Genomic DNA, 25,854 nt, shown 5'->3' with positions numbered 1-25,854 from the left:
AACCCACATGAAACCATCCCAAAACTGTCCGTCTGATCAAGCGCCGCCTGGGTACGGACTCGCGCCCCAAAAACTGCAAACACACACAGAGGAAGAAAAAAAGAATCGCACTCAACACCATACAGATTCCGTGCCGTTGCGTTCCGTCGTGGTGCTTCTTGGTGCGAGGGTGCAGAAGACATTTGTTGCGTCCCGCGAGCGAAAAGGCGGATCACTCGCGATCGTGCGGATCACTAACAGGCCCCCACAATAGTAGCCCTCCATTTGCGACGACCGTGGAACAATCGACGGTGCGTCACGCAGAACGACGGTGGTGTGGTGTACCGTCTGCCAGTGTACCGTCGTGTGCACGGCTTGCAAGTGTTTTGTTTGTGCCCCAGTGCTGTGTGATTGTGTAGTGGTGCCGCCAGGCGCACAAGTGTCGCTGCCCTTACGGGCGGGCGTGTTAATAGTGTCCTTTACAAATTCGGCTTAAAAAAGCGCTTCCACCTGTGGGGTGGCAAGGAGGAGTAAATGCATGTTGTGCACATTGAAGCACAGCGCAGCGTACGACCATGTGCAGTCAAGTGTCACCAAATCCACTCAGCAGTATTTTTTTGTTAGGAAAATGAATTCCTATTTGTGAGCAAAGCAAAGGAGATGTAACAAAAAAAGTATACATAGTTGCGTTCTTCATACACCAGTCCGTGCGCGTGCGAGTGTGTGGGTGTGTGCGGCACTGTTTCGAGTGGTTCTACGGGTAACTATGACGATAGTTGCGTGCGGCAGAAATGAAACACTTCCGTTTCAACCGATCCGGTGCTGCTCCGCGCCTATATAATAGCTGTACCGCAATGCATGTGTGAGTGTGTGTCCGATCTGCTGCTGCCTACTACAACTAAATCCTAAACGCGTGAAAATTGCCTCCAGTGGGTAGTCGCCTTTTTGCGGATACAAAGCATCCTTTGTGTGTAGGTGTGTGTGTGTGTGCGCCCGCGCGCGTGTGTGTGTGAAGTGAAAGGGGCGTGTAGGGTGCATCCCGGTGCAAGCAGGCAATAAAAAAAGGATGTAAAAACGGGAGTGACGTGTGCCAAAAACCACACCGTCCAGAGGGTGATTGCAATATTAAGTTGTGTGTGAGGAGAGCGGTGTGCCGCTACAGCGTTTAATAAAGGCGTCTGAAATGTGATGGAGCAATAACCTCGAAATTGTACTTCCTGTGTATGCGCGTCTGTGTGTGTTGGTTAGGGTGCAATAAAAGAGCCGTTGGGATAGTGCCGGGTTTTAGAGAGTCAAATAAGCCGTCCTCCCTTAAAGAACCGCTCAAACAAAGGGGTCATCTTGGTGCAACACTGTAGACTGGCAGGTGTGTCTGTGGATGCTTATGAATAGAATAGCAGGAGTGCCGCCGTATCACCAACACGACCGGGAGGGAAAGATGTACAACGGAGCGTTGGAATGTTGTGTCGCGGAGTGTGCGCGAGCAAGCGATTAAGAAAACATGACATCAGCTGCTCTATCGGCGAGCAGACAGCACTAAAGAGAGAGAGAGGGAGAGCGAGAGAGTGAAAACGTAGAGGTTAAAATTCTAATCTGTCAAACGGCACAAGCAATCAAAGCAACCCAAACAAGAAGCAGCCAAAAGGCAAGGGCGGCCATCAGTTTCTGTTTCCAAATTTTAGGTGCAAACAAAAGTATGGATCCGTTCGGCGAAATGCAGTGCAATATCGGAGGGGGGAGCAATCTGCAGTCCAGCACCGCCTCCCCGCCCGAAAGCAACCGGACGGCGGATGGCGCGTCCGCAGTCAAATCGGACACAACAACACCGACCAGCCCGAACGATCCGGATCACCAGCAGGAGAAGACAGACTGTACGCCGGAAAACTCGAAGAAAAGCGACAGCTCACCGGAAGCGGCCGGTGGCCCCGGTACGGGCGGATTCGAGCGGCCAGCGGCGACCGTGGCGAAAAGCTTTTCCCTGCACGAAATGCTCAAAGCGGGCCGCAGCGCTAGCGAAGAGCCGAGCGGCGGAAAGCCGATGGTCGACAACGCGGCCGAACAGAACGGCGCACTCGTTGCGGACTCGGTGCGGAATGCGTTCGCGTTCACGATCGACTTTGGCGACGGGAAGAAGCCGGTCGACGCGCAGCGGCACGAAAAGATGCTGGAACGGTTCCAGGCGCGCCACAAGCGGGGCGTATCGCTGTCGAAGCTCGAGTCCTGCTCGAACTCCCCGGCCGGGTCGGGCCGGGCGCAGCAGGGTGCGCGGGCACCGGGCAGTGTGAATCTGCCCCGGCGCAACAACAAACAGGCCCAGCAAACGGCGGACGCCCCGGACCAGATGGTTGTGATCGACGATGTGACGGGCCGGCCGGTGGCGGTGAAGCTGCGCGAGAAGACGCAGCGCACGGTCGGCCGGGGGGACGGTTCCGCCACCAAGCGGCACAGCTGGAGCCCCCGGACAAGCATGAGCGAGATGGGAGGTGGTGTGAAGGCAGCGCAGCCGACCGGACGGTCCAACAATGCCGCCAACCGGTTCGCCCCGAAATCGGCCACCCTTGCGTTGGCCCTCGAGCAGCAGCAGCAACAGGTGGGAGGAGGGCTGGAGGGGAAGGACTACTCGTACTCCAGCTCGGAGTTTACGGTGGAAAGTCTGGGCTCGTGTCATGGGGGCATTCCGTGTCTGGAGGCACCGCTTGAAAACTTCCGCAAGTCGCGCGGCGGCGGAGAGGACGGGGAGGAGGAAGACGACGATGTGAGCGAGGCGGGCACGTACACGATCGACGGGGCGAACTACACCGAGGAGCAGAAGGAGCGCATGAACATTGACCGTATTGGGCCGGCTGGGCACGTGGCGACCCTACCGCCGGAGGTGGTCGATCCCGTGCCGGTAGTGCAGCCGGCGCCCGTACGGCCCACCGACTTTCGGGAGGAGCTGGAGGTGATTGATCTCGAGCGAACGACGAGCAGCGGCAAGCAGGTGGAGGGGGTCGCGCCGGAAAGCCGCAAGCACAACATACTGGAAGTTTCCTACTTTCACGAGCCGGCGGCACCCAAGGGGACGGGCGGTGGCACCGGGGAGCGCACCAAAAGCAAACAGTCCTACATCGAGAAGCTCAAGTCGAGGATGAAAAACATTACGCATAAAACGGGCGGCAGCAGCGGCGGCGGCGGCTCAACGAGGAAGGGAATGGAATCGATCGGCCTTACCGCGCCGGAACTGGACTCGCCGGACCAGGGCACCTTTACCTCCGTGACGACGAGCGGCATTCTGAGCGTGAAGCCGACGCTGCTCGAGGGCGGTGGTGGTAATGCAGTGCCGGGCGGACAGCGACGGCGCAACAGCTTAACCAAATCGCACATTGACAGCTCGGAGTACGTGCAGGGTGTGGCGAAGCTGAACATACACGCCACCAGAGCGGAGTGCGGGGACGATGGCGGGGCGGAAAGGTCGAAAGGAATGGACGTCCACCCACCGGACGAGGAGCGGAAGATACTGAACTGCTACACCGACTCGGAGAAGGCACACCACCACCAAGGCGGCGGTGCCCACCAGCGCTTGCAGGCCGCCAAAAAGGGAGACGCCAGCCCGGTCGGCGGCAGGCGGAAAACACCGTCCGACGTGGCGGCCCTGACCTCGGTCGCGACGAAGAAAGACTGGATCCAGGAGTGGGCGAAGAATGCGCGCGAGTACTCGAAAACGACCAGCCCGAAGGTGCATCCGCACGATCCGCCGCCGGCCACGACCGCGTACGGTACTGCGGCCGGCTCAATGACCCGCAGCTACGGGGGTGAGGGCAGCGAGGGGGAGGAGCTGGGCGCAGCAACCACCAGGCGCAGCCGAAGCAATCAGTTCGGGTACGATTTCGACATCGATCTGACCAAGAGCGATTACTACGAGGCGAAGCGGTACGAAGAGTTCGGCGACAATCTGGACCACCGGCAGCACTACCGGGGGGTGGTGCGCGGCGGACAACATTCGACCGGCGGCGGTGGCAGTGATCCGCTCGTGTTCCGCGCCCAGCAGCAGCACCAGCAACAGCAGCAGCAGCTTCAGCAGCTGCTTGCGACGACCTCGCCGGAGGAGGACCCGTTCCGGGAACCGCTGCCGTACGGTATGAACGAGTTCGCCCGCACCGGTTCGCGCGGTTCCATGCGCCGGTACGGTCACAATCAGCATCCGTCACCCGTGACACCGTCGGCCGCCTCGAAGCCGCCCATGAGCCCGAGCAAGATCCCGTCCCCGATTGGATCGATCGGGCGGGCCCGGAGCGTCAGCCGCAATCGCAGCCTGCAGGGAAGCAATTCGGTAAGTTGGCGACTAACGCTCTTCCTCTCTCAATATGGCACCGATAGACCTGGTTAACGTACTAGCAAACACACACGCACACACACACAACACCGTTTGGTGTTTTCATGGACAGGTGAAATCATGAAGTCATAATTCGGTGGCCCCGTTTTACTTTTTCATGCAGCTAGACACAGGGTGAAAACACATGAGGAGAGAGAAGGTAGAAACGGAACACCGTGAGTGGTGGTGAAATACTATATCCTGGTTCGGGTGAGGGTTGTGTTGTGTGCTGCTTTTACGGTTTCGAATGGATTTCATATGCCCAACTTGGTTTGGTTGGAGGAAGGTGGTTGTTGGATCTGTTTTGCGATACAGACAGAGGAGGAAGGTAGTTAGTGACTCATGCCTCACACACGGTGAACTCACCTTGGGCCGTACCCCGTGTACACCGATATATACAGGCGAGGGTGTGTGAAGTGATGATCGGGTATGGGGATGAGAGGTGTCAAAGCTTCGGAGGGAAAGAGGTTTGTCATCTTCACTGAAGTATGTTTCGTACGGGGTTTGTGGAGATTGCCTGACGCAAATTTTGCAGGAAAATATCTGTGATATTTGTGTATCTTCAACGTGTTAACGACTTTTATGAGGTAAAGATGACTAATGACAAACACAAGTCATCATACTCATGGTTTCACAGTGTATTTTCTGTATAAATTCGATTCAAAGTCTTATCTCTATAAATTGAATTGTATTAAAATCTGCTGTACTTGGTTTTTTGGTGTTAAAGTAAATACTTTTTTAATTAATATTTTAAGATACGATCCTTTTTAAATCTGTTCTTTTTTAGTTCGGAATCGACTCCGGAATCGGTTCCGGAATCGGCTCCATATTTGATTCCGGAATTGGATTCGGTATCGGAATCAGTTCCGGAATCGGTTCCGGAATCGACTCCGGAATTGGAATCGGTTCCGGAATCGACTCCGGAATTGGAATCGGTTCCGGAATCCAAGTTCGCTCTCGTATCGGAATTGGCTCCTAAATTAGAATCGGCTTCCAAACGGAGTCAGTTACGGCATCGCCATAAAAATAGGCGTTTGAGTCCAATCATACTACGTATTGATAATCGCAAAAAACAAATACTTGTAAAAGATTGTAAAAGAGTCCCGGGACTGATTTCGCTATAAAGCTTCTTTTTTGATTCAAGAACTAATTCACGTTCCGGAGTTAATTCTAATTCAGGAGTCAAATATGATTCCTTTATCGGGGCAAATTGCGATTCCCAGGTCAATTCCGATTCTGGAACCGATTCTGATCGTGGAATCGATTCCGTAGCCGACTCAGGAATCGGCTCCGGAGTCAACTCCGCAATCGGCTCCGGGGTCAACTCGGGAATCGGCTCCGGAATCAACTTCGGAATCGGCTCCGGAAACGGAATCGATTCTAGCATCGGAATCAGCTCCAGAATTGATTCCGGACACGGAAACGGAATCGGGAAGCTCCGATTCCGAGCTTCTACCACTAAACAGGTCCGTAAAACAATGGCAGCTAAAACCATCGCGCGAACGTAAACGATCGATATGATTACGATTAGCTGATGATACACGCGAGATGAGATTCGAACTTACAGCTTGTCGTATGTTAGACCCTCACTGTTGCCATAGGGTCATAGGGACGGTTGCGGAAGCTCCAATATAATAGCTAATAAAGGTCATGGTACGAGTGAATCATTCGCTTTGTGTCGAGCAGATGCTGTGATTATCGTCAACTGTGTCTGATCAGATTTATACAATTAATTCGTTAAATTTAATCGCGTTAAGGCGATTTTTCAAATTGGACAATACGTTGAGCAATTTTATGGCACGTAAATGACCAAATTACCGTTTTTTTTTTTAAATATTTTTTAAATATTAATACTTACTCAACTTGAGTTACGCTGAAGTACGCTGGTTCGCACTAACCACGTAACACGAGAACCGTCTGTACTGTAAATCTTTATTTCACGCTGAACCTTGTTGTCTGTGTGTTATCATGCACACGATATGTGTTATCAACACTGTCTTATTGATCTCATTGGGGAGACGGCTTTTGCTCTGCGTTCAAGCTGTTCGAATTCGGTTTGTTGCCGCAGCAAAGGAAATAGATTTGATTTTCGATTTGTATCGCGTCAATAAAAACTCTGTAATCCATAATCCGTGCGATAAATTCCCACTGTTGCCGCCGTCATGTCTCACTCTCTCTCTTTGAGCCAGACGGGGTCGTGCAACCACCACCACAGTATGGGGTGACTGTGCATTCCTTGAGTCCCCCCCTCCCCAATGTGTTTGTGTGTGTGGGAGGACGTGTGACGTTCAAGGTGACGAACTGTTTTTTTGTTCGCCTCGATTTTATTCCATTCCCTTTGTGTCAGTCGGCCAAAATGAGCAGCGCCCGGCAGATCGACATTGGCGACGATGGCCAATTATGGCTTAAAGCTATCGTTTAGGTTTGTCCTCCTTCGCGCCACCGGATGGCACCGGATTTGCGATTTGTTGTTTTTTTTCGGTGCAGTTTTCGCTGGTTTTATTAGCAGCTTTCCATGTTTTAACCACTGGCAGATTCGCGCTTTTGATGTTGTTGATCGAATGGAATGTGAATTTTCAATGGCAGGTGGTATGCTGGGCCACCCTGAAACGTAATGTGGGGGGAAACGGAGGGTAATCTGTAATGCCAGCGGGTGTGAGGTCATCGTGTTGTGTTTTATATTTGTTTTGTTGGTGATTCCTATACAAAATATGAAGTCATTCATAGGAAAACGAAGATGATTTCAACTTAAATTGTTAGCATGTTTCTACACCCATTCCTAGGCCTTAAAACTGTAATCGTTAGTAACTGCCATTCATAATTATACTCTCCTCTGGTTTGTTGGACATTATAATAATTTAAATTTGCGCACAAAATTAGTTTGAATTGCACAATAGACTGCGAATGGGTCAATAAAAATGAAGAAAATAGGTTCATCGATTCGGTTTCCACATGATGCGGTTTTTTTTTTAATTTCCAACAAAATCAATTTTTTCGTCAAATAAATTACCAAACCATTACACACCACGTTTTTTATTTTTTTATCGGCGTGTTTTTCCGTTCCATTTTGTTTGCGCTTGATCGTGGGAAAACGTTGTGGAGAAAAGATTCCATGTTTGTTGTGGTTTTTTTATTCGATAATATTTCATGTTTAGCATGAACGCATGAAATCCAGCAAGTGCTAAATTGGTTCAGAAGAGCGTTTTGAATTTGAATAAACCATCCTTTGGAAGAGAAACTTTAGTCAAAACAGCATATATTTAACACAACCACATTCATTGCCTATTTGCTCGTTCCGTGCGGCGTAATGATCGGGTACGGTATAAATATGCAAAAAAATACGCAAGCAAAAGTGCAAACCACGGTCTGCCAATTTATGATGGAAGCTGAACAACCAATGTTCGCACCTCTGCCGGATGATGAATTTTGCTTTAACTTGAAGCATGTTTTCTTCGCTTCATAAAGCCGCCGAAGTGCGGGCCGTGTCTGGTGAGCATCAACAAATATTGGACGCAGGCGGTGGCTCCAAAATATGAAACGACGAAAGATAAAGCCGATGCAAAAACGCTTGAGGCGAGGAAAGGTTTGCAAATAAAAAAACAAATCAAACCGACCACAAACAAAAAAAACCTACATCTAATAATCCGCAAGATGTGAAGGAAAAACACACAAAATTCAATCCAATTTCGTCCGGCCAACCGCCTACTCCCCCTTGCACTTCCTCCCTGATGGCACAAGGTAGAAGGAGGGTGCAACTTTCTCCGATGGATTGCTTCGCCTCCGATCGCGTTCGAGCTCGGGAGGGGAATTGAGGGGGGCGAAAATACCATTTCGCCGTTTTTAATACTACAATTAGCGAATAGTTCATCGCGCTTGGCTTGAAAACGGTCGTGTGATGTGTGTTTGTGTTTTTTTTCACCTATCAGATCATAACAGACCTCCTTCCCCCCCCCCTACGGCTACACATATTTTACGGCAAAAAAGCGTACACACGACTCACGCACACGTGAAATCTGTGTGTGCGCGCACGCTTAGTGCACATGCTACTTAACCTTAAGGCTGTTGTGCGCGCACAGGGATTTATTTTCACACACTTGGGCAAACCGCCGTAATGATCGGTTTGGCGGAATGATGATCATGAGCATGATGAAGCTGCGTTGGTTTGCTAGGGGGGAAATGAACACATTCCTGTGTCACGAGATTGGTTTTTTTATTGCTGAACCGAAAAGGAAAAACAGGTTGCAAAGGTTGAAATAGACACTTGTGTAAAGCATTGTGGCACTTTCGGTAGGTTAACGGTATTAGGCATTTATGATCGCATTTGCTCTGTATAATAACTGACAGTTGCAATACGTCGGTTTTGGGTTTTTGCTTCTGTTACAAATAGTGATGGGAAAAATGAAGTTTTTGTCGGAATCGATTCCGGCTAGCTCCGCAGTTTTCTGGAATCGATTCCGGATAGTAGGTCCGGAATCAGTTTCCGGAATCGATTCCGGAATCGGATCCGGAACCGAAATCGATTCAGGAATCGGCTCCAGAGATGATTCCGGAATCGGTTCCGGAATCGACTCAGGAATCGGTTCCGGAATCAACTTCAGAATCGGCCCCGGAATAGGAATCGGTTCCGGAATCGACTCCGGAATCGGCTCCGGAATCGGAGTCGGTTCCGGAATCGACTCCGGAATCGACTCCGGAATCGGTTTCGAAATCGAAGTCGGCTCTCGAATCGGAAATGGCTCATAAATTAGAATCGGCTACCAAACGGAGTCAGTTTCGGCATCGCCATAAAAAAAGGCGTTTGGGTCCAATCATACTACTTATTGATAACCGTAAAAATCCAGATTCCCGGACTGATTTCGCTCCGGAGTCAACACCGGTATCGGCTCCGGAGCCAACTCCGGAATCGGCTCCGGAGCCAACTTCGGTATCGGCTCCGGAATCAGCTCCAGAATCTTCTCCAGAATCTTCTCCGGAATTGGCTCCGGAATCGGCTCCGGAATTGGCTCCGGAATCGGCTCCAGAATCGGCTCCGGAATCGGCTCCGGAATCGGCTCCGGAATCGGCTCCGGAATCGGCTCCGGAATCGGCTCCGGAATCGGCTCCGGAATCGGCTCCGGAATCGGAATCGATTCCAGCATCGGAATCGGCTCCGGAATTGATTCCGAACACGGAATCTGAATCAGGTAGGTCCGATTCCGAGCTCCCACCACTAGTTACAAACGCTTTGTTTGTTGTGCGTTGTGAACTAAAAGATCTGGCGATCCTGACCACGCGATCGTAGATCACGATCTTGTACAGACTCTAGAAGCTATATTTGTCCCACGACACACCAATACATCGGCTCGTCCCATCTGGTAGGTGTCTGAAAGTCAAATATAGCTACAATGTTTCGTTAGATCGAGATGATGGTTCACTCATAACCGTGCTGCGTCTAACGTCATACGTGAACTCCATTTCTCCCAAGATATGGACCCCCCCCCCACCCTGATGGATCATGCTGGATCCATTGCAATCGGTCGGGGTGGTGGAGTTTTCCATTGGAGGCCTCGCGCTGTGTTGCTTCCTCATCTGAATCGATTTTCAGTTTCGATTTCGTCCCATCGATCGGTTTTCTGCTTTTCTTTCGTTTTTTTTTGGTTTTGCACATTTTTAGATCGTTTCCCAACTTTCAACAAGCTTTGCGCAGTACACCCATCCTCCGCTGAAGGGGTGTTTGGAGTTTGGATTGGCTTTGGTGGGCAAGTTTCTCTTTCAGTTGGAATTGAATCAAAAATCGAAACTAATTGTCTGGCGGCAGGAAGCGAGGTGGAAAGTGGTTTGGTGGTTTCTTCCAGTGCTTGTGGAAAGTGGAACGCCGTTAGTGTTTGTTTTAGTTTACTTATTATTTTAAATACATTAAGCAGCGGGAGAAAAGGAATTAAGCAGCGGGAGAAGGTTGGACAGTACCGGGATGGTAAAATTTTGCCCACAAAATGAAATTAATTAGTAACAGCGATAAAAACTTATTCACTTTTCAATGTAGCAGCTAGATACATGCTGCTCAACGCGATCGAATGATCGCGTAGCGACAAGGCCATCTGGTTGCTGGTGCGATCTGTTACTCGGGGTATGCATTTCCAGTTCGTGACGACCGACCTGCTTCTAGCGGTTATGGTCCCTTGTTCGGCTGTGGTTTTGCAGTCGGTATTAGATTGTTATTTCATTATCATGCCATCAGCAGCAGCTACGTTCTTCCCAATGCTTTTAAATACAACAGGAGTTTGTACATTCTAACCTGTTTTCCTAGCAGACCTTCACCTTGATAAATATTTGGTATTGTCTTTCCAATTTCCGCCTGTACAGCTCGAACGGTGCTTATCAATCTCCATGCGCGGTTGTTGGCCGTAATCTGACTTGCGGGTGAACAACTCCCTTGTTCATTCTTTATTTACTCATCCTCATCAGCGACTGGGTGAGGTTCGTATAGCAATTTGCTGCACAAAATGTCGGCCCGCAAGAGTAACGGCACGTGTGGGGCAGTGTGTGGTGGCTGCTGTTAAGCCCTGCCTTTACTTCATCGATTTCTGTTTCTGGGAGCAGCTTTGGTCGTTAATTTTTCTCCCAACTATTGCTGTTACCTTCCTTTGAGTGCAATAAAGCCCGAGGCAGGTGTGGTATGATTGACGCACCAAAAAAAAAAAGAAAAAAAAAGTCGAATTTATATAGATGTTTGCGAAAGGGCTTGTTAGCTAGCTGGAAGGAAATGTTAATACAGTGAAGAGTAAAGAGAATGGATGCTTGATGATTAATTAGGAAATTAACGCATCCTTTTGCTAGGCGCTCCCATGGTCGTGTGGATATGATGCAGGCTAGCCACCCTAAAGGTCATAGGTTCTAATCTGGATTGATCCTAGCTGTCAAGGTTTTAATAAATGTTTATTGAGGGATAGTAAGGTACAAATAAGAGCCATGATAAGGATGAAGAGGACGTAAACAAAGTGAACAATTGCCTTTCTTTATCAAGACTAATTACTTTTATCTTGAAAAGATCGGTAGATAATGAAACATTAGTTGAGGAACGAGCCACTCTTTCTGAGCTTGGTTTTTGATGCCTTCTTTAAAATAATTAAAGCTCGCTTTATAAACAACCTCGTTTATGGAACAAAACTAATGCTTATCTAGATAAAATCTACATCACCGTGGGGCGCGGCTCGCTGTACTTGTTGGGGCAAATTAATCATTTCGCCAGCATTATCATGCCTCGATGTGGTGGTGGTGCGGGGTGTACCACGGGCAAAATGATGTGGCAGAAAAGCAATGTTTTTTTTGTAACGAAAGGAAAGTTAAACTCTTCCTCTAGCTATCACAACACAACCATCGCCACCAACTCCGCTGCATCCGAGAAAGAAAATGCATTATTCATGTTACGATGGGCTCATCTGAAGCTCGAAATTTGTTGGTTTTTGTTTTTCTGTCAGTCGGGGAACTCACGACATCTCGTCATCATAATTTAGGCTTCATCTTGTGTGTGCCATCTTGATCTTGAAGTTTTGTTTATCCATCATTTCTCCTCCTCCTAGCCAAACATTCGTGTATGTCTCGTTTTTTGTGTGTATGATGTTTTTGCATTGTTAATTTTGTGTTGTTTTGTTTTTGAAACTCATCAAAATTTCTGCTTCAAAAAAGGCAACTATGTAAGCGTATGCGAACGAAGACATTATACGTGTGTCGGGGAAGAAAAAACTAACGCTCGAGACGCACTGCTTCCTTTCCCCTCTTTTGCTCCGTTCGACCTGTTTGGTTACACGCCGTATTTGTTGATGTGTTTACCGGCGCGATTTTACCGTTCGTTTGCGGTTTAGGTGTGCTCCAATTTAATAGTAGGGTGGAGGGTGTGTATGTGTAAGTTTGTATGCATGTTGGTAAGCGGTTAAGGTAGATGATAGAATTAAATGTTTAACCCGAATGGTATAGTACATGTGGGTGGGTTTGTAAATAATTTGGCTGTGTGGTACCGTATGGAAAAGGGGTCGACGGTGCGCGCACTGACCACACCGAGTCGGTTGGTATATAGAAGCAGCTGTGCTTATAAAAATGCAACGAGAAGAACTGTTCTGAGCAGTCTCGTACCCGTGGGAGAGAGAAAATCAGGCTCCGTTTGTTTGATTTGCCGGTGCTGATTTTCCCCCCAACAGTTATTCCCTTTTACGCGAAGCACGTCCATTTAAAGGCATTTGAACGATCCGGCACTGCTGCTGCAGCTGCCGGAGAAACGTTGGATTGGATGCTTAACGGTGCACTTCCCTTTGGTGCGCAAGATTTGCCCATCCGGAGTGTAAAGAGAGTTGCATATGTGCGTTGTGTAGTTTTGCTTCTCGCCGGCAGTAATTCCGGTGGCATTCAACCGCATCCGTGGACAGCAATCCTTACAAGCTTTAAGAAGGTTGTCAACAGTCTTGACATTTACGATCGAAACTGGTAAACACACACACACGCAAACGAGATGCGCGTGACCTGGATCAAGTCCATAAAATTGGTTTTATGGCGAGCAAACGTTTGATGATCAGAATTGTGGGTGAAATGTTAAACCGTGGCAAAGAAAGACGGTTTGGCAAAGGGGAAGCTAACAGCCTACATTCAACAAAGAGTGAAAATGTTATTTTGATGCTTGCGGCTTGAATATTCTGCACAGCGTTTGGATGAAATACTTTTCATTGCAATTTTATGCGCAGCAGGAAAAATTATTATCCATTTTGTGTGGTTTTAAATTGTTCGTGCCAACCGTGTTCGTGCCTCGTTCCAGTGGCGTTACAGTATGTTCCTATAAATAGCGACAGCAAAAAAGCGTCTTCACCACCACCATCACCGGCGCAGTGACACGGTCCATGATCGTGAAAATCAAGATCACGATCAATCTTGGCGTGAGGAGGCGGGATGTGGGGCTGTGTTTAGTGTACGGAGGGGACCATTTTTTTACATTTGGTTGGTTACACACGGTTAAGGTGGTCGATGTGCTGTAGCCATAGGGCACATGGATCGTAAAAATAGTTCGTCCGCTCATTTGGTAGTGTTGATCGTGTGATGGTTTCCTTCGGTATGTTGCAATAAAGCATTTCAGTAGTAAAGGGGTTAGTGTTAGTAAAAGTGAAAAATGGTTTCCCTAAATCATGGCGTGAGCTTGAGAGTAGTAGTGACGATTGGACAAAGTCATCACCGCTGTGTGTACCGGATCTTACCTCACCATTAAAGCACATGAAAGGCGAACAGAAAACATTTTCACGTATTTTCATTTTCTACTTTACATTTCAACACCCAGTCCCGTTTCCGTTTAATGCAATACACGCTAAATGTGTAATTTAGAAGAAGAAGATTGTTCAGAACGGACTTATATTTTTTTCCATTACAATGTTGATATAGATCCCATTCATAGAAGAATTACGTACGGAAAATGATTGCCCATAGCTCAAGTGATAAACTGGTTGAGAGAAGCATTGAACACACGACCTGCAGTATACGAGCACGAGCACTTACCACTGCTCCACGAAACTGCTCGATTGATCAGCAGCAGTAAAGCAATATAGATCAGCTCATTCTAGCTGGGCAAGCAAGAGCATCATCCCTTAACAAAGAATGCCGAACCACTCCCAGCCGTTATCTATCATCTCGGGACGGATTAAATCAGACAGCAAATTGAATTTTACCGTGATAGGGAGAGAACAAAAAAAAAGAGAAGACACAAAATCGGAACAGTACTGTATCTTCACCGCTAACGCTTTGTGCTCCATATATCGTCGTAACGGGTGCGTCATGGTTGCATGCGCATCGTATTAATTGTGCACAGAGACGCATTTGCGCAAGACGTGTGTGTGTGCGTTTTCCATGGCGGCGGCGGTGTGTGCGGGTGTATCCGGACGAGTGGCCGGATCTTCGCCGTTGCTCTTACGGGTCGTCGGTTTGATGTTTTAATTTTCGATGCATCGAAGTGATAAAAAGCAACAGCTACGCTTGAATTATTCAACAAGTGTTCACAACCAACAACCAGTGGGGGGTGGGGTACAAGCAGAGTGGAAAAGTAGTGAAAAATGGTGAAGGTTTGGGGGAAGATTGTAATGGTGGTGAATGGGAGAGTGGGGTTGAAGAGAGCAGCCGATCGAGGAAGCCGATATTGCTTTGCCTAGTGGTAAGCTCAAGATACCGTGTGTATCTCGTTGCATCGGGCGGGTACGGGGATTTGTTCCAATCTCCTACTGCTGCTGCCAAACAAATCAGTGAAAGTGAGTTAACTTTTATGATTGATGTAATCGATCGCGGCACCACCCGCACGCGTGTCAAACGGGAGCGGTCGGGAGCGGTTATGCTTTCGCTCGTTTCGTTTGGTGTTTGAGCAAATAGTTACGTTAATGGTTTGTTTATCAAACTCGCTCTTATATTATCAAACCTGCCCGCTTTCACTCGTTGCTTTAATTGCTTATGTATTATGTGATGTTTTTTACCTGCCCAATTTACTTTAATGATCGTTTGAATGACCATTAGGATGTCGAATTTTGTGGAAAATTTTAATGTTATTAAGTGATAAAGCTGCCCCCGCAAACTTTATCTCGTTTTTTGCTTTAACTCAAAACACAATCACCTGGATACGGTTACACTAATGAAGAACTTCCAAAAATGTACATTTACGACAGTCTCTAGGCGACAGGCTTGTTGTTGTCGCCGAACACTAAACTCTTGAAGTTTATAGAGCCTGACAGTTACTTTGCATAAGATTGGTTAGAAGCCGAGAGAATTACCGAGATGAGATAAACTACTAACAAACGGTGAAACAAATTCAGACGACATCTAGACGATCGCTGCCGGACAATAACAGCGCCGACTCCCCGTGGGTGTCGTTTCATGGCACATTGATTTATGTTGTGTGCTTGCTTAATGACCAAGAGTCCCGCTTCAGCTGGGTGAACCAGCACACGACGAGCATTGATCCAATCGTACAATGATTGCTCTCTCTCTCTCGCTGTGCTGTCGAGAGTCGTATAATGGAGATGAAGGGAGGAAAGGTAAAGCAAAAAGTTCCCATACAGGGAACCGATTTGAATGCAGCATGACCAGAATGAGTCATTGATGACTTGTTCAGCGCTGTTTCAATGTCTTATCTGCAAAATAGATGTCCAACGGTGAAGATGAGTGGCTTTATATGGTTCGGGTTTTGTTCCGTCTTGATCCGTCTTTTATTCAATGACATAATTTTGCAATCGCTTCTGAAAATTCTCCATAATTCACCCTTTGGGGAATGAGTCAGACGAGTGAAAGAGATAATTTAAATGTTTTGCGAAACACACAGCGTTAAAGGAAACGTATTACAATGTGCCACGGTCGGCAGTCGTGTCGTAGTGTATTGTGTCGCTAGATTTGTTTGCTTTGAACGTACGACCGGGCCCTCCTTATCAGTGTTTTTCGAGCTGCACGCGAGGCTGGTAGACTGTTCAAACCAAAGACCCTTCACGTGCACTTGATTGGGCAGAGAGTGTACGTGATTTTCTGTTCGTTTGTCCTACACGCCTGCTTCTAAAAGGAAGTCAAAATGATCGCTATTCTAAAAAGAGTTGTATAAAAGTCTTAAAGTCCAGCAAATGTTTATTTCCTGGTATGACAATTGGACCGCTGAATTCGCATTGGATTGGGCAGCTTTAATTGCAACGGTTGCACCAAAATTTTGCGCTTGAATTGCTTTAGCTCATTCCAATCGGCTTGTCATACACGATCGATTATTTGGTAGACGATCACCAATTGGCGTGTAGACGATTCGATTAATGTACTAGTTTTTTTTCCAATTAAAGGCTTTACCGTAGTGTGTAATTAGTCTTCGTCTTCAGCGATCGGGTTTGATTTGAAATGAGGATAATGCATTGGACCTTATGACTATCGTTTTGTCTAGCTTCTTGTTTACGTTTCAATCCTACTAATTGCACTAATCCAATCAGAGGTTACACAATGTGCGACAAGTTGTAATTTAGCTTTCCCATGGCTACAACACGCATTGTATTTTTGTGCGCTTTATTCGGCGGGGAGGACTTAGCAACTTAATAAGTAGATTCCTATTTTACACAAGTAGCTCAAAACATTCAAATTAAATCACAATAATCAAACAACGTGAAATATGATAGAAAAGAAATAACAGAATGATGTAAAAATTAACACAACCGGATGATAACTGATGAACGAACGTGGTGTTAAATGGAACTCCGGAAAAAAAGAGCTGGGCAAATTAAATGCTAATTAAACTAGCGCGCCGCTGCCGCCACAATATTCCTCAAAACCGCTTTATGATGAATGCATTGTTGGCGGCGGTGTCCAATTATAAACGATTAGCAGCAGTACCACCAGCATTTGGTCCCGGAACTTGTTGTGGCTTTGTGGGAAGATGTTAAATTTTTAAGTGAATTCTGTGAATGTCAAGGCAAATCTGAGGGCCAAAAAGAAGGGATGTAAGATGTTTAACTATGTAAAAAAAACATGCTCGATGCTGGGGCATCGAAATGCAAAAACGAAAGTGAACACAACACCTTCGTTAGAAAATGCTTTAAATATTTTGCACGGTAGATAAATGCGGAACGGTGCTTTTGCATCTAGCGCGGAAGCGCATCGCTCATGGCACGGAAGCAGCATACCAGCAGCGAGGGGAACAAAAGACCTTCAACCGAAAGATTACTCGCGCTAGAAGGGCATTTTAGCATGCCGAGGTGCTGTTAGTGCGTGTGTTATGCCATGAGGTGATGGTGGTGGGCTCCAGGTTTTCTCGTAAAACTATTCCACTAATAAATGAGACGCTAATGAACGCTGAGCTTCGCTTTTTGGCTGTATGAATGTGAATTCCGGCTTCTTCCTGGTAGCCTTTTTGCCTTATTTGGCGGCCGGCTGGTTCTCACCTTAATATGGAGGTTTTGGCAGTGGTGTTGCATTCCAGTGTTGTTCTGCGTGCCACTGCCACATTAGCACAATGTAAATAAATATGCGAGGGTGGTGTAAACGATACAACTACTTCGCTGTATCATTTGGATTTATGGTGTATGCAAAAACGTACCTTTTTACGGAATAAATGTACATAACTCTTCGTGATGAAGCTTGTGAAATTAAAGATTAAAGATTTAAAGATGAAGCACCTCGTCTCTTGCAATAAAGGACTGTCCATCCATCGAAGGCCACAAAACCAATGATCAAAGTGTCTCTGGGGACTGCTCTCCGTGTGTGTGCGCTATCGCGCTCGAAGGGACAGAAATTCAATGATTAGTGGCATGAGGAGGTTTCACGGGATTCGAAATGTCAAGGACAGCCCATACACGAGCGTTTACACAGCACCGAACGCGACCTTAAAGTTGTCTCTTCACATGAGTGTGTAGTACTTGCTGCAGCGCCGGGATAAGGGATGGTCTCTCATTAATGATGACAGATTTTGAAGGCTGTTTACGACGGGGTGCCCTGCAATGCCCTGTGGTAGACGTGGTAGGTAGTAGAAGGTGATAATGGAGAGTTCATGTAAATTCAATAAATCGCACAGCCCTCATCGAAAACGCCATAAATGGAACTACGGGTCGTCGTGGGAGAACCAAGATGTGTCATAAGTGGGGTTTTGTTTGTGGTGGCGTTGATTTCCGATGGAATAAATTATTATTCTGCTGAGTTTAGGGGGATGCTGCAAGGAAATGATACTCTAACCTTTCCTCTGGAGGATATATTCCATGTATGGGGAGGTTTTTTTTTAATGCTTTAAGACGAAATTTATGAAGAATATCGTACACACGACGGAGTTCAATGTCAAAACCATGGGATGTGAATATTTATGGCATAAATCTATAATTGATGCATCCACTTAATTGCAAACAACGGTAGAACTTTAGTTCCTCACGGTCATCACGGTCGTGTTTGGGGTTTTGTGTAGTTTGATTTTGTTTTATTCAGCAGATCCCGGGCCATTTGACATTTGTGAATCGGTTTGAAAACCTTCAAACGTTCTAAATATAAAAAAGGGTAAATCTATTCGAAACCAGCAGTAGATAGTAGCAGGAGGACATCCGATCGTTCAGCCAAATGGTGGGCAGCTGACAGCTCCAAGGTTAATGATTTTAATTGCTTCTCCTTGGTTGTGCGGTTCTCTTGATGTTAATATTTCAAGAAATAACCTTTGAGAAAAAACGAGCAAGTTCAGGCTGTCAAACATAATAACAACTACGTGGATTGCACTAATTTGTTCGCCTGGAGTTCGACAGCCGGACTCGTAACTCTTCCCCTGCACATTATTGTAGTGAGATTGAATTTCCGAAACGGAACGAGTTGCTGTCGGCACCTGCAATATTCAGCATATGACTCAAAGCGAACAGAATGATGAGAATCAAAAACCCGTAGTCGTAGGGCGCAAGGGGAGATGCTTTTGGCATTTATTTGGCAGCAGCAGTCAGCAGAGGAGATGTCCGCAATGCTTGGTTTGTGGTGTGAAGGAACGGTACGATGATGCCCATCCCGCTTGCATACCATTTCGTTAGCACACGTTCATGTAAGAAGAGATGCCAGCTGGAGGTGGATGAGTCGCAGCAGCAGCCTGTAGAGTCAGCCTGTGGTGAATGGTAAATGAGAAGATTTATCCCACCCAAAGGTGGCGAAGAATGCTTCCGTGGTGAAGCAACGGTGGTCGTACGAGTGTGTATTTTTGTGTGTTTATTCTTACCAGGGACTTAATGTTGACGCCTAATGTTGATGATTTCGGTGCCAGCGTGGTGAGAGGATGGTGCTGTGCCATCGTCAGTATGTCTAGGCCACCGGTTGACGGGGTTTAGTTCGCTGCGGTAGTTTCAGTAGTGTGGAGTTATTTATAGCGCACCGTTCTTCTCCGAACCACTGGCTGGCAAATGTGTGATAGAATGCAGTCACAGCTGGTTGTATACGTTAGGTTAGTTCCCCACCAGCGCTAACCTTGGGTAGAACGGGAGCATGATTGAATGTATTGGATGAGGCTTAAATGACGTCTCTCTTTCACAACTGTTGGATGGATGAACAAAAAACAAACAAATTTGAAGCTGTTTAATTTACACTCTCCCTTTCTGTGCCTTTCTTTCTCCTTCCCTCTTTTGTAGGATCTTTCCGGTAACGAAACGGAGATGTATCTGCAGAAAACGGCCGCCGCAATTTCGACATTGCAAAACCTGCAGCGGCGCAATTCGCTGCGCAACAGCTCCTCCCATCACTCGTCCAGCCCGCTCAGCCCGGCCTCGCGCAAGATGTCTCCGAAGGTGTCACCGATGAACTCGCTCCACTCGCCCATCCATTCCCCGGGGCTGCACAGTAACAACTACGCGGACATGGGTTCACCGCTGTACTCACCTTCCCATCATCATCATCAGCAGCGCAGTAACTTGCATCACCATCAGCTGCACCAGAACGTTGGCGGTGGGCACGGGCACAAGCGCAACCACTCGCTGGATGGTGGGGCGGATCCACTGTCCTCTCCGACGGCCGGCTACCTGCCCAATGGTGGTGGGGCCGGAACGGGGCATATGACCCGCAGCCTGAACACCAACACCACGACCACCAGCCCGAAGCTAGATTTCACCAAGCGCCATCATACGCGGCACAACTCGTACGAAGGTGTGATGTCTTCGCTGCCGCCAAAGCCGGTGAAATGCTTCCAACAGTTTGATCATTCGGCTGTTACGGGGTACTACGGAGGGAATGGTGGCGGTGAGCTGCTCAACGCGGACGGTGGTGTGGTGGACGATTTGGAAGATCCGGACGACTGCAGGGACTACGATGAGGAAGAGTTCGAGGAGGACATTGACGATGAGGAAGAGGAGGAGGAGGAAGATGAGGAGGAGATGGAGCTGAAGCGAAGGCAGGCGGCACTAATGGCGGACAGTGTGATGCCCCGGCCGAGGGCGATGTCGCTTGGTCCGCGGAAAACGCCCGGCAGTGTTCAGCCGCAGCATTTGCAAACTTCCACCGGTGCCAAACAAGCGATCGGGACGAACCAGAAGTCGGTCGCCATGAATCGTGTACAGAAAATACAACCCCAATCACAGCAGCAGCAGCAGCAGCATCTTACATCACCCATAAAGCGCTCAAGTTCATTCTCGGTGAAGCCGCTGAAACCGGCGACTCCGACAATGTCGGCGAAGGCGGGCGGACTTACCGGTGTCAATGGGCGCACGGTCTCCAGCGGTGGCTCGAGGATACAGAAGTCGGCCAGCAGCACCAGCTTCAAGAAGATGGCTGCCGGCGTGTCGGATAGCGGGGTTCAGCCACAGCAGTATCATCACCATACGGTGCAGCCACCGCACCACCGGCACCAGCTCGTGATGGATCCGAACTATCCGGACGAGCTGATGCTGTACATCAACGACGGCGACGACGATGGTTTGCAGATGCGGGCAGCAGGCCGGCAGCAGGACGGATACTCGTCCAACTCGCTGTCGGACGAGGAGGATCCGGTGGACGATCTGGACGACGAAGATCTCGACGTGAATGGGGGCAGGTTGGAGAAGGAACCGCTCACCAACACGCGCTACAACAAAACGTTCCTGATGCGGATGGAACAGAACAAGAAGCTGGCGGGTGGTGGTGGCGGCGGCGGTGGCGGAGGAGCAACGGGTGGTGGTGCGAAGCAAGCCGTCGGTGGTGCTGCGGCCTGCCCCAACACGCCCGAACTGCCGCGACGTGCGGTACAGATGCGTGGTGTCGGTGGGCTCGGCAGGGATCGAGCCTCGATGCCGCGCGATTCGAGCTTGAATCGAATGAAGCAGGATCTGAACATGCGCAAATCTGCGACCGGGCGGGAGATGCTACTCGGCGGCAAAGGACAGCAGCACTCCACCCAGTCGATCAACTCGACCGCCTCGTCGGCGGTCGGTGCCGGCGGCAAGGTGCAGCCGAAGTATCTCGATATCTCGAAATACAAATCCTCCAATGCGGCCAACTTCCTGAAGAAGGACGAATCGAAGAGCTATCTGCTGCGGAACCAGGAGGGCGTGCGGAAGAGCCCGAGCAGTGCGTCCGTCTCGTCGGCGATGAGCCGAACCGATCCGACGCGCATGAGCGCCCGCAGCGTCAAGTCTGCCAGCAGTGCGGCCAGCAAGTCGAGCGCCGGTGGCACGGGCGGTACGGGCGGTGCCGCGAAGAAGGATCGTAAGTGAACGCGAGCGGCGAAAAGCGATGGAAGGAAGAAGCCTCTTTGCTTGTACGACGGTGTACGTGCCTGTTTGCTAACATTTTTGCTTTCCATTCCATTGCAGCCGTCAAGGTGGCGAAAGAGCAGGAGCTGGAGATGTGGCGAAGGCGCGCGAGCTACGATCCGATGAAAGCCGCGCTGGAGGGCAAGAAGAAACAGCAGGAGGAATCCAGACGGCAGCTTGCCGCTCAACAGCAGCAGCAGCAGCAATCTCAACTGCATTCGGAACGGCAAAGTAAATCGAGTGAAAGGTTTGCTACGCTTTTGCTTTCCTCACACCAAACACACAAACACACTACTGTCTCTGTTCTTCTGCTCTCTTTTTCTGTACGTCTCATCTTTCCTCCTTTCAAAAACCTTTGTAGCTATATTGTCCACGAAATTGATAAGTCGTGATGTTTCCTCTATTCTATGTAAAGCTCTATGTAATGTTTGAGTAATTTTAGTTCCCAAACAGTTAACCTTGTGGGAAAGGAATAGATCCTGACTTTATCGTTTCACTTCCAACAACTCTTCCTTCACTCGCACTGCAATGCAAGCAAATTAGCCTTTTTTCGGTAATTGTGTGTGTGCTTTTCACTGATATTGTGATTTTTTTTACTGTTCGTTTTGTAATGTATTGTTGGGGTAATGCTTAAATTAAGTCCCACATCGATGGAACCGGACGTTTGCTTACATTCGATTGAACTGCTGTATCGATCAACTCTTATCTCGCTCGGTCAACGCACAATCGTATCTGCCGTAGTGTAATAAATTATTACGGGGGGGTCGTAAATGTTGTAAAATATAGTCACAGACACGATCAATCTTTTTCACCGCGCGTCTGGTCACGTTTTCCTTGACCATGAGTTTATAAACGATTGTGATAAGTTGTAACCTCACGAAATGATGTGATTTTATCTTAAAAATCATATCATAAGACAAACATTCCTCCACTCAAGCATCTTTAAACCATCAGCTGATTGATAAACGAACAATGGTATCTTTTCCAATGGTATTTGTATTGGTTTTTGGGCAAAACAGGTTTGGCTTTGTGTGAAATTGTATTTAAATCACTTTTTTTTCGGGAAAAGAACTAGAATGAACCTTGTGCAGTTGTGTACTTGTAATAACAAACAAATTTAAGCTCCATTATTTATCCAATTTCTTTGCCTATGTTTTAGCTCCGTGTTGAGATCGCAGTCCTACCACAGTGGCGTCGGAAACATAGCTGCAGGAGGCCGTTTGTATCAAGGTAATGTTGGCAATAGCAGTAACGTGAACTTGCGCGGCGCATACAACCAGACGCTCGGGGAACAGCCGGAGAGTGGTAGCGACAATCGCTGGACGTTGACATCGACGGAATCGAGCGAGGATCTGGACGGTGACGATTATATCAACTGAGGACCGAGGCACGCGAGAGAACTGCGTTACCATGCTGATGGGAGATGCGCCCTTGATCAAATGGGGAACTGACTGGATAACTTACGAGACTAACGAGTTTACACGGTTTGGAGGTGTAATTTGCAAATCATCGCATCATGTTCCGCTTGCTACGCTATCCCCCTCTATACGCTCATTCTACACGTGTATTAGAATTCAGTTGTACTGGTAAATAGTTTAGCCTGGGGAAAGGCATCCCGGCACGATTCTTGGTAGGAGATAGAAGCAAAGCAACAAAGAGACAACATTCTGAAACTGTCCAAAACAATAGTCCACGGTAGCATGCAAACAAATACCCACACATTAGTTGGTGTATACAGCTTGTAGTCCAAATGTCCGTAAAAGTGGAAAATGCTTGCAAACACACAAACATGCAAATAAGCTTCGCTTATACAGCGGTAGTATCAGATCAGGATTTCATTGCTGTACGTTTTAATTGTCAAACAATTAGTTTGGTGCAAGATTTCAATTAGTTTTTAAAGGCATTCAATTTTGTATGTCCACTTTTATATCATATTCCCGTCCGGATGTGATAGATTTTTAAAACGAGCTAAATATAAGCTTTCCAAACGAACAAAAAGCTTTCCACCGATGCATAAAAGAAACACACACACTCAGACAGAAATAGGCATAGTAAAGGCATTTTACGATGTATTTTCGTACAGTGCGAGTTAAAAGCTAAAGTAGATTTTGAAAGCATAATATCGATCAATAAGAAATAATCACTGTTTGGTTACTACAGTAGGTGCTTACAGAATAAGTTGGTGCAATAGATACAGCCGGAAAGAAGCCGGAATGCTGCATTGAGGTTACTAGGGATATATGTTGAGTTGCTTATATGTAAAAAAAATATCTAATGCTGATTCAAAACCAGTGAAAGATTGTTTCCTCTTTCACGCGTCCAAGCGTTTGCATGCTGCTCATGTTAGTAATAAACGTCGCCAGCGCGTTTTAACCATGTTTTTGTCAACTCTTTGTTGATGGTTGATTTCATTACATCTCTCTCTCTCTTTATATCTAAAGGTTTTAGTGATATATTTTGCTAGTTAATTGTTAGATGCATACGCGCTTGTGCGCTAAGCTCTCCATGTTGTATGCGTGCACCATTTGCTGTAGCTTGTTATGTACATTTTCATTGTCATTTAGCTCGTATTTGTGTTTAAAAAAAAGTGCTATAAGCGATAAAGAACATCCATCAAACATAGTTTTACCCATACAAGAGCTAGTGCAGTAAGGCAAAGATAGTAAAGTCACGGTGAATCTCTTGTGAAAAAAATACGAGAAAACGGAACGATATGGCAAGAGTTTTAAATGGTTTTAGTTAGAATTTAACATTGCACGTTACAAAAATACTCTCGTAGTTATTTAATTTGTTTCGTTTGTACTTTGTTAATGCCTTAATTATTCACCCGAATGTTCTGCAGGAGGGGGGAGGGGAGGTGTAGGTTAATCGTTTTTATTGAGTGGCATCAACAGCTCTTCGTTGTGTACGTTTGGGTAGGCAAATGACAAATTCGCCACCGTGTGTTACCATTGCGTGAGAATGAGGAAGTAAAGTAAGGTTAGATTTTTTGTTTGTCTATTCTACGGTTTAATTTAGAACACGTTTATCGCTCCAATCTTTTGAGCGCATTAGAAATCGGCTCGAAACGAATGCGAAAAAATGCAAAATGGTACATTGCGCTGTACTACTGCGAAGATGGTACGGTGGAAACACATCCAAATAGTTCCGATGCTGCCACTCAAACGAACTGAAATGTAATAAAACAAAAAAAACGTAGTCATATTTAGATGAACATAGTAGAAAGGTAGCGATAGGAGCACCACACCATGGAAATGAAGGCGCACGAAGGTGCACGAAAAGAACGAGTGATGAAGCGCACGGAGTGAATGAACGAAACGATTTTTGTGTTAGTTTTGGTTTTAGCATAACCAGTGTGTATGTGTGTGTGTGGACACGGTGCTTAGTAGTGTAGGGGAGCAAATTTTTAATGTACGAACGAGCGACGACGAAGCAAACGAATGTGATGTGTTGTTTAGGAGGTGGTGCACCATGGGAAATGGTATGTATGAGATTAAATCGAGCTCTAGTTGGGTAGACGTTAGGGGCTAAGAGGACGGGATGGTATGGTATAGACGTTTCTGTTCTTCTGTTTCTTCCTTGCAAGTGTATCACACAATCTGATGTGATTTAAGTATTAGGACGGTGTAACCAATAGTCAAACAAGAACGAAACTTGGACGAATCATAACGATGGACTTTCTTCGCATGGAGCGCTATTTGTGCGCTGGATGTGAAATGAAGCGAAACAGAAAGCTAAAGGCGAAACAGCTACTCAAAATAATCAAATATACGTGCAATCACATTAATTCAAAAAAGGTACATATAAACAATATTTAAAATTTATGCCACATACCATTAGAAGAGCAGCTGTGCGTTAAGTTGAATCGGTTGCGACCTTTTTTAAAAAAGCAGAAGTGTTATCAGTGGCATGGAACAAACAATAGACAAACAACTGGCTTCAATCTCAATCGCCGTATATACAATACATTCGTAGAGTACCCGTGTAAGCGCGCAACTATCACATAACATAACCCGGCCAGCCAAATCGCGTCATAATATCATATTTTTAACAAGATAGCAAGAGAAATGGCAAAAATTAGCCTCATTTTGTACGAACGCAACTTAAGAAGTATACATACGTATTCGATCATTATTTTTTTACGGTAGCTTTTTAATTCTGTTATTGTACTTTTGGTGATTTATAGTAAGAACGAATGCGACATAAAAAGCCACCTTTTTCGATGCCGATTTGAAACAGTGAAAAATATATGTATATTCAGTATTTGAAATATTATTTCAAGTTAAATGAAAATGAACGCCCCCCCGGGCGCGCTTTCTTTACTGTGAATAATGA

At 47.0% G+C, this 25,854-nt stretch overlaps 1 protein-coding gene across 4 annotated transcripts; it reads left to right on the top strand.

Annotated features, from left to right (window-relative positions):
- Positions 1-35: 35 nt before the first annotated feature.
- Positions 36-25,812, top strand: LOC120955005 (uncharacterized). Of its 4 annotated transcripts, none has more exons than XR_007452779.1 (5): positions 36-4,288; positions 19,429-21,472; positions 21,580-21,750; positions 22,679-22,749; positions 24,538-24,556. XR_007452779.1 is itself a non-coding variant. In XM_049610675.1 (5 exons), exons 1-5 carry the CDS (start codon positions 1,676-1,678, stop codon positions 24,690-24,692), a joined length of 5,070 nt encoding a protein of 1,689 aa, XP_049466632.1. In that variant the 5' UTR covers positions 40-1,675; the 3' UTR covers positions 24,693-25,812. The 4 variants fall into 4 exon arrangements, 3 of the variants coding, with proteins under 3 accessions (XP_040231381.2, XP_049466632.1, XP_040231379.2); XM_049610675.1 differs by having other exon boundaries at positions 40-4,288; positions 21,580-21,766; positions 24,538-25,812; XM_040375447.2 differs by lacking the exon at positions 24,538-24,556 and having other exon boundaries at positions 22,679-22,793.
- Positions 25,813-25,854: the final 42 nt, after the last annotated feature.

This window comes from Anopheles coluzzii, chromosome 3 (genome assembly GCF_943734685.1).
Source record: "Anopheles coluzzii chromosome 3, AcolN3, whole genome shotgun sequence".
NCBI lineage: Eukaryota > Metazoa > Arthropoda > Insecta > Diptera > Culicidae > Anopheles > Anopheles coluzzii.
The sequence above is the reverse complement of the archived record's forward strand: the minus strand, read 5'-3'. Positions and strand labels throughout refer to the sequence as shown.